At 37.5% G+C, this 18743-nt stretch overlaps 1 protein-coding gene across 1 annotated transcript; it reads left to right on the forward strand.

Moving 5' to 3' along the window:
- Positions 1–934: 934 nt before the first annotated feature.
- On the forward strand, positions 935–16831 carry LOC124795375 (protein YAE1 homolog). The gene is made up of 3 exons (XM_047259384.1): positions 935–1114; positions 2635–2756; positions 15833–16831. The coding sequence occupies exons 1-3, from the start codon at positions 1031–1033 to the stop codon at positions 16095–16097; spliced, it is 471 nt and encodes a 156-aa protein (XP_047115340.1). The 5' UTR covers positions 935–1030; the 3' UTR covers positions 16098–16831.
- The last annotated feature ends 1912 nt before the right edge of the window (positions 16832–18743 follow it).

Consider the following 18743-nt stretch of genomic DNA (forward strand, 5'->3'; position numbering starts at 1 on the left):
GTTTATTGTTCCAATAATTATCCCTAGCTCGTTTAGATGAGATTTGGGGTAATGCCTTCACCAATGAAATGGTCAGTTTCTCCACTGTCCCTATAGCTCTCAAAGTTGCGTCCCATCTCGACACCAGTGAGGTGTTAAATTGCAACGTGCCTTCTTTTTTCACTCAATCTATGGAGCGGTGGAAAAGTCTTCACACCTAATAACCTGAAGTTTAGATGGACATTGAACAATTTATTGACATTAATAGAAGAAATAGAGAAGATAGTGGAGCAACTGGCCGCAGTAATATTAAACAATTGCCAGATTAACTCACCACTCTTCCTTCGCTGATATATGCAGCCTTGTGACAGCGGCCGTTCTTGTATGTTATGAAGTTCTATCACACGAATCAGTCAGGAAATCAGAGTACAATGCTTTTCATTTTTCATATTACTAACATCTGATTATACTCCGTAGCTTTATTCAGTCCACATGTCCATTCAATACTTAATAATTACGCATGTAAGAGAATATGATCAGCTGGAGAGCGTATTGTATATTCTTTGGGAAGTCTGCAAAAAGAGTCAGTCAAAGTAAAATTCACACAATGAAAATTGACATGATTATGTTGCTGCCGTTAGTAGATGGAAGTGATATTCAGTTCTTAGAAACAAATTTGCAAACAGGAGCTTCGTACACGGAAGTCAATAATTACATGGCCAGTTTTGTTTAAGACTCTGAAGCTTACGTCGGAAGAAAGATTGGTTGATAAAATCACTTCATTCGTGAAGATGATTATTCATCATTAACTAAACGGCTCAAATAGTTATTTCGGTCAACCGTGGCTGCCATTTGTTCAACAAACGAACTTTCTCCGTGAAGTTGCGATCCATCTGTGATCCATCCAACTTGGGCTGTGCGAGTGACTGTATTATCTTTGTGTTTGAATTTCATAGACCATGACAAGTTGTCAAAAGTAAACAATAAACATACTTGTCGTCAATATTGCAAATACTACTACATGAATTCTCTATAATACAGGGTTGTGATAATGGATGACGAAAGTGATAATCCCGAGTACGACTTGATGATATCATCAAAAGACTGGCAAAAAGTGACAAACACGCATATTCAGGTTTTTATCCATTTCGTTCCGCTTGTGTACCGTAACTTTGACGTAGGATAACTATTTTACTTATTCAGCTCGACAAATATAAAACTTCGAGTACCGAAAAATGACCATTACCATTTCGCTTTCTTATAAGCTTTCACACTTAGTGTAAAATCAAAGGAAACTTGGAAAAAATGGAGAAGCACCTCGGATAAAAGTATAAAGAAAGAAATGAAAAGCCAGAATTAAGTAAAGTGTAGGAACATTTTTGAAGTTTCTTTCCACAAGAGATTACATTGTCACACATGTATCGTACATAAAATTTCCAGAAGCTTTTCTCTACGCCCGAGATTGATACCAGGGTATAATCCTATATTTTTTGAAACCTTAAGAAGAAAATAGCTGTCATTGTCAGTGAAGGAAGTCTCCGTTTATTAGCGGCGCACTACATGTTGCCTTTCAGAATGCCATCTTAATAGTAAGTTAATAGACACTTGGCAGTAGTATTTTGTACCTCATATAAATAAATTAATAATAATAATCTAAATTAGTAAAATAGTGGTAGGCCTATTATAAACAATACCAAATTAAACTACTCAAAGCAAGAATACTCGTACATTAATGGTAAAGTAACAGTGAAGCCAAGTGCAGAATGATTTGCATGGTTTCGTTATACATTACGAACATTCCACTGATACATTCTCAATGTCTGGCTTGTAATGTAAAATAGTCATATTTACTACTCTTCTAGAATTTCGAATAGCTGATGCTGGATTCTGACTGGCACTGTAAGCCTACGTTCATTTAATCTTCCAGTTATATGAATGCTGTTGAGGGCTCTTACAGACATTTTACCGCATGAAAATGTGTGTAAAAATTTCAGTTGATATTACTAAACCAAAAGCTGTTTTTATTCTGTAACTGCAGAAAAAGCCCTCACTCGGCCTACTCCCCCCACCCCCCTTATCACTTGCTTCACCTCTGACAGTGATATGTGTCTGTTGAGTGCAAAGTTAATATGTCCATTAATGTACTCACAAAACTATGTCCATCAATAGGCCTTTAGGTTTGGTAAACCAGTTCAGAGGTCAGACATAAGCAAAGAAATACTACTTCCTAAATGACTATGCCAGGTGTCAGTGTTCAAATGTCCCCCTTTCAGTTGAGGACAGCTTTACGTTGTCAATCACTGTTAAAAGGCAAAATGGAAAACTTCCACTTCATTTCTCCTCTTATCTACAGTGCTTATTATATTGTTATCCTGCTCATGAATTCCATCTCTAATGACCTCATTGTTGTTAGGACATTGACACCAATCTTCCCTCTTTCCTTTTCATGAAAGTACCATTGTACTAAAGGACTCCCATACCTTTTTAGTGCTTATCCTGTTACAGTGTTAGAAGTGTTTATGGCTGTTCACTGCTAAGTGCCTCTACTATATAATGTGCACTTATATTTTCTCTAGCTATTTTTTGTAATCCAGCAAGAATCAGCCGATATTGTGCTGTGTATGTTTGTTTCCTAAAATTGTGTTTATCTTCCAGGCTGGTTTTAGAGAAGGTGCAGAAGAAGGAAGGAAAAATGCATTCCAGAAAGGTTTTGATGTTGGCTACACTGAAGGATTTTCAGTAGGCCACAAATTAGGTATCATCAGAGGAGTATTGAGGTTTGTTTAAAATTTATTTGTGTTAATTGTATTGTTTATGCTTTGACTTTTGACCTCAACTTCTAAAGGAATGAACCACTATCATGCGGAGTCTCATGAAAAATAACTTACACACTTTCTTTTCCATGCAGGTGTGCATGTTGCCAGAGACATTCTAATGAGTCACTTGTTGCTTTAATTCTTGTGTTAACTAGTTCTGCCTTAAAACGTGATAGAGCAGTTCTGTGGACTTTGAGACATATTTAATAGTTGACACTACTAGCAATTTTTGGGAGACTAGAAGTAAGTGGATAAAATACTGGAGAATGGCCAGCAAGTGTCTGTGGGAATAGAGTGTCAATCCATACCAAGTGGTCCAAGAAAAAAATAATTGGTTGCTTGAGCATCTCAGAAAAATTTCATATTTGCTGGGTGAAACCCCGATGTTTAGTAGCCACATAAATATATTTTTTAAAAAAATTATTGTTTATTATTTTGAAATGGAGTCTGCCCCCGGTAGCTGAGTGGTCAGCGCGACAGACTGTCAATCCTAAGGGCCCGGGTTCGATTCCTGACTGGGTCAGAGATTGTCTCCGTTCAGGGACTGGGTGTTGTGTTGTCCTAATCATCATCATTTCATCCCCATCGACACGCAAGTCGCCGAAGTGGTGTCAAATCGAAAGACTTGCACGAGACGAGCGGTCTACCCGACGGGAGGTCCTCGTCACACGACATTTCATTTCATTTTGAAATGGTGGCCATATTTGTTCCAGGCATCTACATTTTTTACAATTATTCAGTAGTGGATTGTTCTAAGCCTTTCACATAAAATGCATTTAGTTCAACACACACTGGGCTGCAAATTAACATCATTATCACTTAGCTGAATGTATTCTTTAATATATTTTTAATAGTTCAAAGTTATCGGTCACTAATTAAAAAGACTCAATTTTTGAAGAGTACTTTCCAAAGAAAGATTAATTTCTCAGCTTTAATATTTTTTCTGCTATTGCACTGTGTAGTATAGTTTTTGTATAGTATCAATGGTGAGAAGCTTACACTTAAAAATTGGATTTTTTTTTTTTTAAATCCATTTTGTGGCCTGGGACCAGATAAAAATCTGAAAATTTCACAGTTAATAGACCTTTATGATATCAAACTTCAGTATAAATTTCAACTTTAAGAGTCAATTGGAAGTTATGGAGAAAAGCTTACAACACGAGTCAAAAATACGTTTTTTAAATTCTGCGATATCTAGGCTTATGGAATAAAATATATCAGTTACAGTATATAATTTAATCATATCTATGATTACTTACTTTTTTATAGAAAATAAGCGTACTAATTACATTATATTGTTCTCTTGTTATTTGTTTGTAGTACATCACTCATTGAACATTCGAGAAATTTGTTCACTCCGTTTGGGTATTAGATCATAAGTTCGCCCAGTCACAGTTGTAAATTCCACTGAACACATCTTCCTTAGTACATTTTCAAGTGGTATCCAAACTTGATCCTCCTCAATTTTTTTAAAAGATGTCCTTGGTCCTGGAGAATGATAAAATACAACATGTACATCTAGGTTTTGACAGTCACTATTATCAACTTTGCCAATCCACCACTGTTCATCGTAAACACAAACCACTATGTCTTTATTTTGAAGAACCAGTTGTACAAATTTCCCACATTGATGAAGTTCACTATCAGGTGAAGTTGATTTGATCTTATACTTCAGTAAGTTGTGTGAATGGGGTACAAAACAATGAAAAGATCGAGTGTGTTTAATTTTCTGACAAGTATTGTACCTTTCCTTCAAGACACTGTCATAGACTTCTTGTAATTCTCATATTGTGCAAAAACACATGAAATTCCTTTGATATGTTTTTTACAGGATTCAGATGTTTCTTGAGGTGTTATGATATAGTTGTCATTGGTCCACTGCAGACTTGCTTTTGTGACAGCTCGTTTTGTTGTGCCTCTGACACCATCACAAGCATTCTTCCCATGGCATGAAGCGAAAAAGTGCCATTCTACATTAAACTTAAAATCTTCTTTATGAAAGGAGATGTTAATAAAAACTTTTTTGTTTTTATATTGACTTGCTGCCCCAACTGAAAAGTAAATAAGTTTTATGGAAAGGTGATGCTATTTAATGTAGTTTGTTAGTTTTAATTGAAAAATGTGCACTGCTGTAGTGTTTTGTTCCAGGTACTCGCTTATGACAAAAGCTGTGGCTCATTAGTTTATGTTCATCTTTATAATAGAATACAGATGGATGAACTGTGGCCTGTTTGTTTACCCAGTGGTGCCATTGTACTTCATCTTGAACAACAAAGGAATAATTTTCCGAAAAGTCAGCAAGAACTTATCATTCATCAGTTGCCAAGGTGTGCTTTTTGTCTTTCAAAAATTTACTTCGAGCTTTTGCAATAAAATGACGCATTTTCAGGGTTAGCCACCAATACTTCAGAAAACTCTTCTTGCGATTTCTTGACTGTCACAATTTCAGTTCTGTGTTGTCACCCATTGTTTGTATTTTATATTGTAAGGCATAAAATCGCCGTCTTTGGATTCTTCAAACATGTCAAGTAAGGCTTGTTTGCCTGGACAATCTTCACATTCTCCCTTGATCATACAATTGTAACTGTCAATATTGCATACCATAACATACAAAAGGTCTTTATAGTCAACTCTAAGATTGGCCCCAGCTATCATCAACTTTACGTTCTGATGATACAAACAAACACAAACATTAGGGGTGCCAGATGCCCCTGCAACAATACACCATTTTGGTCCCAACTCACAAAACTTTGATCTTCCAATTTTAATGTCAGGGTTTTCTTTTTTAACCTCAGTGAATAGTTCATTTAAATTACACAATATTAACCTTTTTTGCCTTTAAATCTTAGAACCATTTTCTTTCACAGAAATGCGGTCTTTTTTGCCAGACATCAAACAGCTGTTATTGTCATCATCATAATACTTAATAACGTTATTGATTGTATTTTCATCTACCAAATTAGATGCACTTTTCTTTTGTAATGCTGGTAAAATTCCCTGTTCTTTTACTAATTGACTTGTTAACAAGACGTTCTGACACATTAAATTCATCACTAACTTTTGCTTGACTCCAAGAATTCAGCTGTAAACTGATAATCTTAATTTTATCCTCTTTGTTTGAAGTGCTGCATTTAGTTTTTAGTTTTTATATCAAATCATCATATTCGGTTGGTGAAGTTTTAGAACTTCCATCTGTTTTAGTACAAATTGTATTTTGAAATGAAACTTCCAAATTCTTTTTGACTGTAGCTGCCACTTTCTCAATTTTTGTAGGTCTTTTATCTTGACTTGGTTTTCTAATTTTACTAGCAGACGATATACCCAGGATTTCACAAGTTTTATCTACTTTTTTAATGGTTGCTGATAAGTCACAAAATTCTGTATCTGAGGTTTCACTGTGCTTTCTCTTGTGAATTACAAATGTCTTAGATTAACATTTTGGATATAATGATTTTCCTGGTATGAGATTGACAAAAGGGCTTTTATTTTATAATAATGATCAAATATTATTTCTCGCAGACCTTTTGTTATAGGTTTCTTATGTTTCTCAAAAGGGTCCATGCAAGACTGACCAAAAAGGTGGTGAACATTTTTAAGTGTTTCATTTCATGGTACTTGCATGTTGATTTGAGCTTTTCTTCTTCACTGTAATCTTCGGTTGAAGTAATGTCTTTAGGATACACTCCATACACACTTTTATGACATGCTTCATTAATAATAACACCAATAGAACACTGAGACACAATTTTTCAACTGCACACTTCAAGAACTTCTAGCTAAATGAGTGTGAGTAGACAATTGTTGGTGTATGGAGGAAGACAACAATCAGACTTGTAGATGCAATCGTTAGCCTGCTGAAACAATGACCACAGCATTGTTTCAACATATACTCATTAGCAAGTGTAATGTGGCGTGTTACATTATTCAGTTGGTATATTTTATCTGATTAGCCTACCAGATATCACAGATGTTAAAAAACATATTTTTGACCCATGTTTGTAAGCTTTTTTCCATAACTTCCAATTGAATCCCGTAGTTGAAATTTATACTGAAGTTTGGTATCATAAAGATCTATTAACAGTGAAATTTTCAGTTTTTTATCTGGTCACCCAACAACGATATTGCAGGCCGCAAAACGGAAACTTTTTTTAAAAAAATCCATTTTTTAAAATAATATATTTTTTAAGTGTAAGCTGCTCACCATTGATACTCTATAAAAAGTAACTATACTATACAGTGTAGCAGCAGAAAAATATTAAAGCTGAGAAATTAATCTTTCTTTGGAAAACTACTCTTCAATAATGGAGTTTTTTTAATTTGTGGCTGATAATTTTGAATTATTAAAAATATATTAAAGAATACATTCAGCTGCAAAATACTAACGCGAATTCTTTACAGACGAATGGAAAAACTAGTAGAAGCCGACCTCGGGGAAGACCAGTTTGGATTCCGTAGAAATATTGGAACACGTGAGGCAATACTGACCCTACGACTTATCTTAGAAGAGAGATTAATGAAAGGCAAACCTACGTTTGAAAGCTTTTAACAATGTGCACTGGAATACTCTCTTTCAAATTCTGAAGGTGGCAGGGGTAAAATACAGGGAGCCAAAGGCTATTTACAATTTGTACAGAAACCAGATGGCAGTTATAGGAGTCGAGGGACTTGAAAGGGAAGGTAGTGAGACAGGGTTGTAGCCTCTCCCCAATGTTATTCAATCTGTATATTGAGCAAGCAGTAAAGGAAACAATTCGGAGTAGGTATTAAAATCCATGAAGAAGAAATAAAAACTTTGAGGTTTGCCGATGACATTGTAATTCTTTCAGAGACAGCAAAGGACTTGGAAGAGCAGTTGAACGGAATGGATAGTGTCTTGAAAGGAGGATATAAGATGATCATCAACAAAAGCAAAACGAGGATAATGGAATGTAGTCGAATTAAGTCGGGTGATGCTGAGGGAATTAGATTAGAAAATGAGACACTTAAAGTAGTAGATGAGTTTTGCTATTTGGGGAGCAAAATAACTGATGACGGTCGAAGTAGAGAGGATATAAAATGTAGACTGGCAACGGCAAGGAAAGCATTTCTGAAGAAGAGAAATTTGTTAACATCGAGTATAGATTTAAGTGTCAGGAAGTCGTTTCTGAAAGTATTTGTATGGAGTGTAGCCATGTATGGAAGTGAAACATGGATGATAAATAGTTTGGACAAGAAGAGAATAGAAGCTTTTGAAATGTGGTGCTACAGAAGAATGCTGAAGATTAGATGGGTAGATCACATAACTAATGAAGAGGTATTGAATAGAATTGGGGATAAGAGGAGTTTGTGGCATAACTTGACTAGAAGAAGGGATCGGTTGGTAGGACATGTTCTGAGGCATCAAGAGTTCGCCAATTTAGTATTGGAGGGCAGCGTGGAGGGTAAAAATTGTAGAGGGAGACCAAGAGATGAATACTCTAAGCAGATTCAGAAAGATGTAGGTTGCAGTAGTTACTGGGAGATGAAGAAGCTTGCACAGGATAGAGTAGCATGGAGAGCTGCATCAAACTAGTCTCAGGACTGAAGACCACAACAACAACAAGTGATAATGATGTTAATTTGTAGCCCAGAGTGTGTTGAACTAAAGGCATTTTATGTGAAAGGCTTAGGACAATTCACTACTGAATAATTGTAAAAAAATGTAGATGCTTGCAAATACAAAAAAACACATGCAGCCTGGAACAAATATGGCCACCATTCCAAAATAATAGACAATAAATTTTTAAAAAAATATTTTTGTGACTACCAAACATTGGTAATTCACCTAGCAAATATAAATTTTTTCTGAGATTGTCAAACAACCAGTGCTGGACCACTTTTTATGGATTGACCCTAGAGTAAACAGCAAAGGATTCTGGTTAAGGTATTCATAAGTACTCTTAATAAAAATATTTTGGTGGAATATTTTGTGATTTCAAAAGTGAACAGATCCTCAGGCCAAACTGACAGTTCAGACTAGTGCTGATAATAGATTGGTTTTTCCAGGGGCATAGATTTTGCCCGAAATGGCAAAATCTCCAATTTCCTCCAGTTGAACAGGAAGCACAGGAAGCTCATATAGGTGGAACAAACATGCTTCAGTTTCCCTTGGAAGTTATTGATACATTTGTGTACAGAACATCTTCATAAAGTTTTGTTTTTATCTGTGGTTCAGAAGGTTAAATTTGTAGATGAAAAGAAAAGTCTCTAAAATATACAGCTATCTTTTGAACAGAATGCCCAAATTCATAATAGTGTAATCTGTGTATAACTGGCTTGGTATTAAATGGAATGCTTCTGGGTGTTCAGTGTATTGTTGATTCCATTTACTATATAATATTTTAATGGCCAACACAGGTGTCCTCATCAGATATTGCAAACAGTTGTTATGTGCACTTTCTTCATGGTCTACAACAAGATGTTATGTAAAATGGAATCAGTAACATGGCTAAGAACAGAAAACATAACATTAATCAATTACACCAAGAAAACCTGAGAGATGATGGGGCTAGGTGTTTGGTTTGAAATAATTTTTTTCTCTGATAGGATGTATATGTTACAAGGGTGAAAAAAAGATCTGTTAATTGTGATTTAATTTAAATAGCAGTAATATTGTCAGGTCTAAACGACAATAAAAGCCCAAATCTGAAGACAAAGTCGTCAATGAAAGTCATCACTTAGTACCGAAAGCACTTATCTTACTGACACTCCCATGCACCCAGAACCAAGTAGTATCCTTAGTGGAGAACACGGTAGATTATTCCAGAATGCAGTATTTATACAAACATTGAATATTTCAGAATATACAAACATAAAATATTTTAAGGGGGTTTGAAACGCCAACCCGCAGCTAGCTAGTTTGTGAAACCATACTACATGCACCACAACCTGCAGCACTGCTCCTTCTCCTGAAGAAACGGCAACCCACTGTTTCAGAAGTTCTCAATGGAGCCAGCTACAGCACCCTGGATCTAGCTCTTCTCAAGGCTTCTCTGTATCCTGGTGCTGGGGAATCCTCATGTTGTTACATCCTTGTCACTATGAAGGTAGCCCCTCCCATCAAAGCTTTGTGATTGTCAAATGTCTTCAGTTTCCTTGAACCTCTCACCATCAATATGCTCTTCTGATTGAAGTAGGGATTCATATGGAGGACGTGCATGACATCTATGTGCTTTTGTCTTCTTGATGAAGGGTCAAAATCCTCAATTTGATATGTGGCATTTGAAAGGCAGTGGAGGATGTAATATGGTCTAGAGTAGTGTTTTAGTAACTTTTCTGACCATCCAACTTTCTTCTTGTGCCTAAAAATCCATAACAAGTCTCTCAGGCTGTATTTCGCAGGCCATTGCATGGCATTATGGTACTCTTGGTCTTTCTCCTGGGCGTCGAGTATCCATATGCGAGGCAGCTCTTTTGTTCATTAGTCCCAGTGAAGAGATGTTTCATGTAGTCATCCTGTCATCCAATTGAAATGAGAACAGTATATTCATTATAATTTCAGTCTGTTGACTCTGGAGCAACACCGACAATGTGAAACCTGTAGTGTCATGCTTCACTGTGTTGTATGCGAATGTGATGATACTGGTAGGCAGTTGTCATCTTGTAGGGGATGTCTCAACGTGAAATTACCTAGGCACAATTGGAAAACTTGTCCATGATCAGAGATCATCACACAAGATGCTCTATGCTTCAGAATTATGTCTTTTATAAGCACCTTTGCAATTACCAGAGCTTCAGCAGTTGGCACTGCTTTGGTGATAGCATAGTTGGTGTGGTACCCAGTGCAGCATATCATATATCAGTTTCCACTTGTTGGCTTTGGGAACCTCTCCACAAGGTCAATTACAATTCAGTGGGTGGGGCTGCTGCAGCCAGTATCAGTACCAGATGGGAGGTAATTACAACGCATGCTTCCATTGTTGGCATTCCTTACAGTAACTCACAGTGTGTCCAATGGATTGGTACAGACCCAGCCAGTGATACATGCATCTAATTCTGTCTAGAGTCTTCATGAATCCCAGGTGACCAGATGTTGAAGCGTCATGGAAAATACTTTGGAATAGGTGGCCATAAACGAGTGGAGATGCTGAACAACCATTTCAGTGCCTTTGGATTATAGTTCCTCTTGTACAGTGTTCAGGTTATTAATTGGAATTCTCCTTTGACCAGTTCCTCCTCCTTCAAAGCTTTTATGTTTCCAGCAGTGCTGAATCTTCTATCTATTCAGTAGCAATTTTATTTATTGCAGCAATGACTGAGATTTGATCCACACCATTGTGTTATGCCAGTGGAAGACATTCAGTGACAATATGTTTGCATCCACACTTTTGTACCACTGTGACACTGAACACCTGAAGTCTTATTGCCCATCTCACTCATGAACCTGATGGATCATCCAGGCCAGTCACCCAGCATAGAGAATGGCAATCTGTCACAACAATAAATTATTTGCCTCATAAATATGACTGTAACTTAGTGAGAGCCCAAGCAGCTCCAAAGCACTCTTTCTTGGTTATAGAGTAGCTCATTTTGGACTGAGTGAGTACTATGAAAGCATAGGCTATCAACTTTCCAGCGCCTTCCTGTATTTGTACTAGGACTGTCCCTATCCCAAACACGAATGTCAGTGTGAAGTTCTGTCTCAGCATTTTCAGCATACAATGTTAGAACTGGACAAGATGTTAGCACTTCCTTAAGGATAAGGAAATATTTTTCTTGTACCTCATTTGAGATTAACTTGGGATCTCCGTGGGTGCACTTGGTGCAAAAGCCCTTTAGGAAACATGAGTAGTATGAGCACATTCTGAGAAAACTTCTCACAAATGTGCCAAATATTCGAAAAATTGGTGACCACTATTTCTCTGGATCTGGAACGCTCTATTGCCATTCACCAGGTGCCCCAAGGTTTTTATTTCTTGGATGTTCAAGAGGCACTTTTTTGGATGCAGGTGTAGGTGTGCTGTCTGAACACACTTCAAAATGGTAGTTGGATGACTTAGATGTCCTTCAAATACCTTAAAAAACGACAATGTCATCTAGATAGTGGACCCATGTCATCCATTTAATGTGTCAAAACAGGTTGTCCATCGTACATTTGAAGGTGGCGGTAGTGTTACATAGTCCAGACAGCATAACTTACTGTCAGAAGTTACGAAGGCAGTCTTTTCCCAGTCAGCCTAGTCAACTTCAGTTTGCCAGAAGCATGCCTATAGATGAGAAATAGTTTGCTCCTTTCAAGGAGTCCAAAGTTTCAACAACCTGCATCAGTGGGTATGTATCTATCGTCGTGATTGGTAGTCAACGCGGAAATGTCATGTGCCGTACTTCTTCACTACAACCACAGGAGAGGACCTTCTGGAGGTTCAGTGATACCATCTTGTAGCATCTTCTCCCCTTACTCCCAGATTATCTTTTGTTCAGTTGGTGACAACCACTGGCTTATTGGTGGATGATCCCCAGTGTTGGTACAGTGTTTTGCCTTGGGTTTGTTTTTCTGCCTCTTGTCCACTCCAGATTTTCGAGCATCCAAAAACTTAGCTCAGACCAGCTGCCACGTGCTGGCATTGTTCCTCTGTCAGGTTAGATCCTATTGACACACTGATAGCAGTTTCCTCCTCTGTGTTCTCTGTATTAGTAGTGGAGCATGATTCTTCATCTGTGACATTAAGCTGTCCATCCTGGACTGATTCAGCTGTCCTTTAGAGTTGATTTGTGGATGCTTGTGATTATTAGTGATCCAGAGTTCTCCTTGACCACCAACATTGCTGGCATGGAGATTTCTTGAGTTGCTTTGATGGTGACTGGAACTTGCCTTGATGATGGTGGTGGGATAACAATGTCTTCACCAGCAAACAACTGCCGAGACCAGTCTTTGTTAAGCGTGCTTGCTGGAATAGCTTTGTCAGTGTAGAGCTGTGATCTTCCATGTAGTCTTCTTTAATTGACAAAGATAAACACTCAACACTACAGAAAAGAAGTCAACTAGCAAATGGGTAGGTTGGCCATTATTGATGATGCCAGTGAGATTTCCTGACATTGTAGTGACTGTCATCCCTGGAAGATTTGCATCTTTGGGGGCCTAACATTCATAGATGGTCACCTTGCTTAGTCTTCCTGACGTTGGCTGCTGGGCACGTGGTTAGTACCTCTGTACAATGACAGGGAATGGCCATGGCATTTCGAGGAGCGACATTGTCCAGAGTACAGAAGTAGACTTAGTTCCACAGGTCAACTACAATCGTGTGCAGCTGATTGACATGAATAGAACGTTTCAGTGGTTGACATCTAGCAGTGTAGTAGTAGTAGTCAGAAACTCTTCTTTCTGTGCAGTAGCATACAGTGTGTCCAGGCCATCAAAAGTGGAAACACACCATCACGTTATCTTCCATCCTCCAAATGTCTGTTCTTCAGTGTGGTTTGTACTTGGCATGGGAATTGGTTGTACATGTATTGGTCTTTCTCTGCAGTAGTGTGCAACATGTCCAGGGTGTCCACAGTGGAAACACTATCATGTTATTCTCTGTCCTTCAAATGTCTGTTCTTCTGTATGCTTTTTATTTGGCATGGGAGTTGGTTGTACCTGTGTTGGTCAGGTGTTAGGTTGTCATTTGATGGCTGCATCACAAGTCTGAGATTGCAGTGTCCATTCTTCCTGGTGCATTTGGCTGGTGGTGTTGTATGCCTCCCATTTGTTGTTGTCATTTGATGGCTGCGTCACAATTCCGAGATGGCAGAATCCATTCTTTCTGGTGTGGTTGGCTGGTGGTGCTGTATGCCTCCCACAACCCATGGTCAGTTCTTCAGTGAACTTGTATGCATGTCATTGTGTCATGTGAAAGTGTTTCTATGGCTTGTTCTTGATATGCCTCATCTTGTTTAATGCATATCACCAGTTGATTAACTTACAGAAATGAGTGTTTCAAAGTCGTCATGGGGAAGCTTTTCAATCTTCCTGACCCAGGTCCTGAATGTTATCCTTATCTCCTTTGTTGTACTAACATTCTGATGAATTTTTCATATTCTCTTTTTTTTGTGACTACAAAATGTAGTTAGCTAAGCAACAATAATGTTATATTCTACTAATTGTATTTCACTGTGAATTATATCTTTAGTCAGAGTATGTTTCATTGGCCACATGTAGCATCTATTTTTGTGTTCCAGTATGTCAATAAAGTCAAGATAATATTTATGTTTGAAGTCTGTGTGTTCATTTAGTATTTCATTCAGATAGTTTTTTAAATGTGTGTATATATCCAATTCTTCAGATATTTTCTAGTTAAACTGCATTACAAATACTGCACAGAATACCGAAAGAACTTTTATGAACATATTTGATGAATTGGAGAGATATACATGTACAAAGGACTATCCAGACGAAATACTAAATGAACACACAAACTTTAAACATAAATATTATCTGGAAAACTTTGTCGACATACTGGAACACGAAAATGGATAGTAAAGCAACACTTTTTTTCTGTAAGCAAATTGCTTTTATTCTGGATTCCAGTACACCATATTATTCCCCACTGTTCTGGTTATAGAACCCTATTTTTCAACATAATCTCAGTTCAATACAATGGCCTTATGCCATCTGACTGGAAGGGCCTGTATACCCACATGGTACCACTCTACTGGTCAACGCCGGAACTAGCATCTTTCTATATCAATAGCCAGTAAGCTCTCCATCATCCGTGTACTACTTTCCACAAAGTGCATCCTTCATTGGGCCAAACAGATGGAAGTCATAACATGCAAGATCTGGACTGTAGGGTAGATGAGGAAGAACATTACAGTGAAGTTTCGTGAGTTGCTCTCGGGTGTGCAAATTTATCTGAATCCTTGCATCCAGTTCAGCAGTGAGGTGTTTGATTGTGGTATGTTGATTACCTCAAATGAGAGTGTCTGCGCATTCCAACATTGCAGGAGTCTCAGCTGTGTGTGGCTGGTCTGCGCGTGGGTCTTCGGACAGGAGTGCATGACATCACTGCAGTGATGACAGACACCTCAACTCAGGACTCTGCATGCTTTTGCTCACTACCATGGACATTTTGCAACCACCAGTGAATATCTGTGATGCTCTGGTTTTCCTTCAAAAGAATCTCCTCCATTACAGGTAGCATTTTTGAAGGCTTTGTATAGTACCACCACATATCAGAACTTCATGAAACTATTGGGGCTGAAGCAGGAATATTACACAATGTCCCACAGCAAATTCTGCATTTTTTCAACCGAAATTAGCCTAGAAAAGAAAGTATTACCTTACTAACTGAACATCCCTGTTGCATACGGGCAACAAAACATACTCAGACCAAAGACGTAATTCACAAGAAAGTTCAATCAGTGAAATATAAGTTTATCATTGCTTAGCTATTACTATCTGCAAACATATAGCAGCAGAGTTAACAAACTGTCAAATAAATGTGAAATTTGAACAAACTATCAAGAAACAGACCAAACATGTTCCATAGTTTATAATTATTACATGTCACATAAGCTTATGAATGAGACAATGATAGTTTACTATAGATGCAACGCGGATATCAAGTCAAACTAGACATAAGTATTAGTGTACTATTCCAAAGTATAATTATTCACATGGACAATCACCATATGTGAAGATAGTTTCACCAGTGTTATTCACAGTTTACTTGAGAATGGCAGTAAAGCTCAACAGCCGTCGAAATTAAGAATATTAAATTTATTGCATGTAGTCTGGACCTATACTTTTCAAAATGTCATATTGTGACATACTACGCTGCAGGCCCAATAGAAAGAAAAACACTTGTTACAGTTTGCAGCCCTCTTTCTTTTTTACTTTACATTGAATAAAGACAGCCATTCACTCCAAAACTAGCCTACAACACTCATCACACATTTTTTAAGCTTGTTACTGTTGTCCATAGTATTTGTATCTAGTTTTGATATTCCCCGACAATTTTTAGTTGTGTAATGGGAACAAAATTCATCACCACCCCACATACATAAAAATTATAACGTTCTTCCTTTTTTCCCCCCAGTGTTCTTCAGAATGATACTGGACATTCACCAGCACCAAGCAAAGAAGAGGAAAAAAGATGCAAGCCTCTCGGCAACCCATTAATAGATATTTGCAAACTTTGTGAAGAAGACAACCAGAACCATGACTCTCCTGCAGATGTTTCTGTAGTACGCTTAAAACAAGAAAGGATATCAGCTGAAAAAATTAAAGAATTAAAAGACCAGCATGCAGAACAATTTACTAAATTTGGTATTGTAATAAATGACATTATGGGTACTAAATAACGACCATAGAACAGTCTCCTACAATTTTTTTCTGGTGCCAAGTGTGTAAAATGTCATATGGACATAGCTGACTGATAAAATTGTGAGCATATTCTTTTGTGTATTTTTTGTTAGAGTTGCTAATTAATACTCCAAAAACCAGAATGACAAAAGCATGATTTTAAAAACTTAATAAGTTACAGTAGTAAGTAACATATAAAACAAATATCCGGTATAGTTCTGGATTCATTGCACTAGCTTGTAAAAGAATTTGCAACCAATTTTCCTATTTACTTGAGTGAACAGAAGAAAAAAAGTGTTTTACCACTACCTACAATGCTAATATAAAAATAGTTGTTTATTAATTACTTGTGACCGACTTGACATTTACTTAAAAAATGATATACGAAGAAGGCTGAAAACATGATGCAGCTACAAAAGAGCAACTTTTTCACTTGTTCTTTTTTTTTAAATAATCAAACCTTTTTCAAATTGTTATATTAGTGTGTTATTTATAGTCTTAGAATGTTTTGTATTTGAGTATAAAAGAATAATTGAATATATTTATTTTAGTATAAAAGCTCTACCTTTGTTTTGTCAGCTTTGAACTTCAGGCATCTCCAGTTCAAAGTAAAGACTTTCTTTGTTGAATATACTTTTAAAATCCAATGAGAAGCATTTTTATGTTAAACATACTGCATATATGCTGTGAAACACATTGTACCAAATTGTTACATTTAATATGTAATTAAAACAAATCCTGTATTTTTTCATTCATTTGTATCTGTTGATGCCCATGACTTTTGCCTCAAATGAATTTTAATATATTCTCCAGACTTCTTTTTCTCATACAGTGTGAAATTAAATGCATGGCTCATCTATATTTGTCAGGCTCATTATTTTATGGGAAATAGATCTATGTTTACACAATAGTTCAAAAGCTACAGCTCAGCAAGGGGATCTGGATGAGTAATTTCTTTGCTTTTATTTTCATAAACCAGTCTTACCACTAATTTAATATTCTTCTGTGTTCGTGTCTGTCTCTTTGTTGGGAAAATTAGGTGTTGTATTGTAACCAGGTCCAGTGCTACCTTGTTTAGTCTATTCTCCTCATCTCCTAGTCCAACATAGAAAGAAATGAAAATGACACTGTACAAGATGATAAGAGGAAAGTCACCAGGTATGGATGAAGTAAGTGTCGAAATTGTGAAGGCAGCAGGGGAGGTTGGGAAACAGTGGCACAATCGTGTCATGATGGTTGTGGAAAGTGAGAAGAAGACTGGAAGATTGGCAAAGGGAGCTAATTGTCACTACATTCAAGAAAGGGAACAGGACGGACTGTAGAAACTACAGGGGTCACACTGATACCACACTGTGCCAAGGTATAATAATACAAACAAGTCTTAAGAACAGCATGGCTTTGGACCTGGTAGGACTCAACTGTTGACATTATATTTGCAGTGAGGCAGCCCCAGCAGCATCACTATGAATTTGGGGAAGGCCTTGTAATGGCCTTTCTCTGTATGGACAAGACATTTGATAGTGTCTATAGAAGAAAGGCCTGGGAAGCACTAAAAAAGAAGGGACTAGAAAAAAGAAGACAACAAACAGAATGGAGGAGATGTACTGTGGAAAACTGAGTTGTGTAGAAGTTGGAAATGAAAGGATGGATTGGTTCCAGCAAACAAGTGGTGTGAAATGGGGGAAGTGCATTGTCACCTCTCCTCTTCATTGTGATCTTCAATGAGATAATGACTAAGGAGGCAGAAAAAACTGGAGAAGACTAGATGAAAGCAATGATATTTGCAGATGACTAGATGATCTGGGGAAACTAGGAGGAGGAGAGGAACAGCCAGATGCCAGGGAAGAAACCAAGAGACAGTTCATAGATTTGGAGGAAGGGACCAAACAGCGAGGTCATCAGCCCCGTCAGATTAGGTAAGGAAGTTGGCCATTCCCTTTCAAAGGAAACGTCCCACTATTTGCCTGAAGTGATTTAGGGAATCACAGAAGACCTTTATCAGGATGGCTGGATGTGGGTTTGGGCTGTCATCCTCCTGTATGCGAGTCCAGTGTGCGCCACCTTAGTGGGGCTGAGAGACTGTGAGGAATTAAATTTAATGCAAACAAATGTGAGATCCTGGGAAAGAAAGAAAGACCAGCTAGCGGAATACGGATTGGAGGTGAACGATTGAAGAATGTGGAAAGTGCCAAGTATGTGTGAAGTGTGACAGGGGAAAATGGAAGAAATAAGAAAGAGGTTGGTGAAAATGGCAAACAGGCAGAAGCATTTCTCTGAATTGTTGAAAGCTTGGTTTGGAACAAAGATGTCCCACAAAAAAGTTAAGAAGTAATATACTGTATAGAAGTTACGACACCCCAATACTGACCTATGCATCTGAAACCCAGGTAATGAAGAAAAGAGGTGTAAGCAGATCACAGGTGTGTGAAGTGAAGTTCCTCAGACAGGATGGGAGTAACAAGGAGGGACAGGATGAGGAATGAAAGGTTAAGTGAAACGGTGAAAGAGGAAACATTGCAGAGCAGGACAGAAACATCAAAACTAAGATGGTATGGGCACTTAAAGAGAATGGAAAACAAGAGGGTTGCCAAGACGAAGCATCAAATGGAGTTGTGAATGAAATGACCAAGAGGAAGAACAGACCC

Source organism: Schistocerca piceifrons, chromosome 4 (genome assembly GCF_021461385.2).
Source record: "Schistocerca piceifrons isolate TAMUIC-IGC-003096 chromosome 4, iqSchPice1.1, whole genome shotgun sequence".
Lineage (NCBI taxonomy): Eukaryota > Metazoa > Arthropoda > Insecta > Orthoptera > Acrididae > Schistocerca > Schistocerca piceifrons.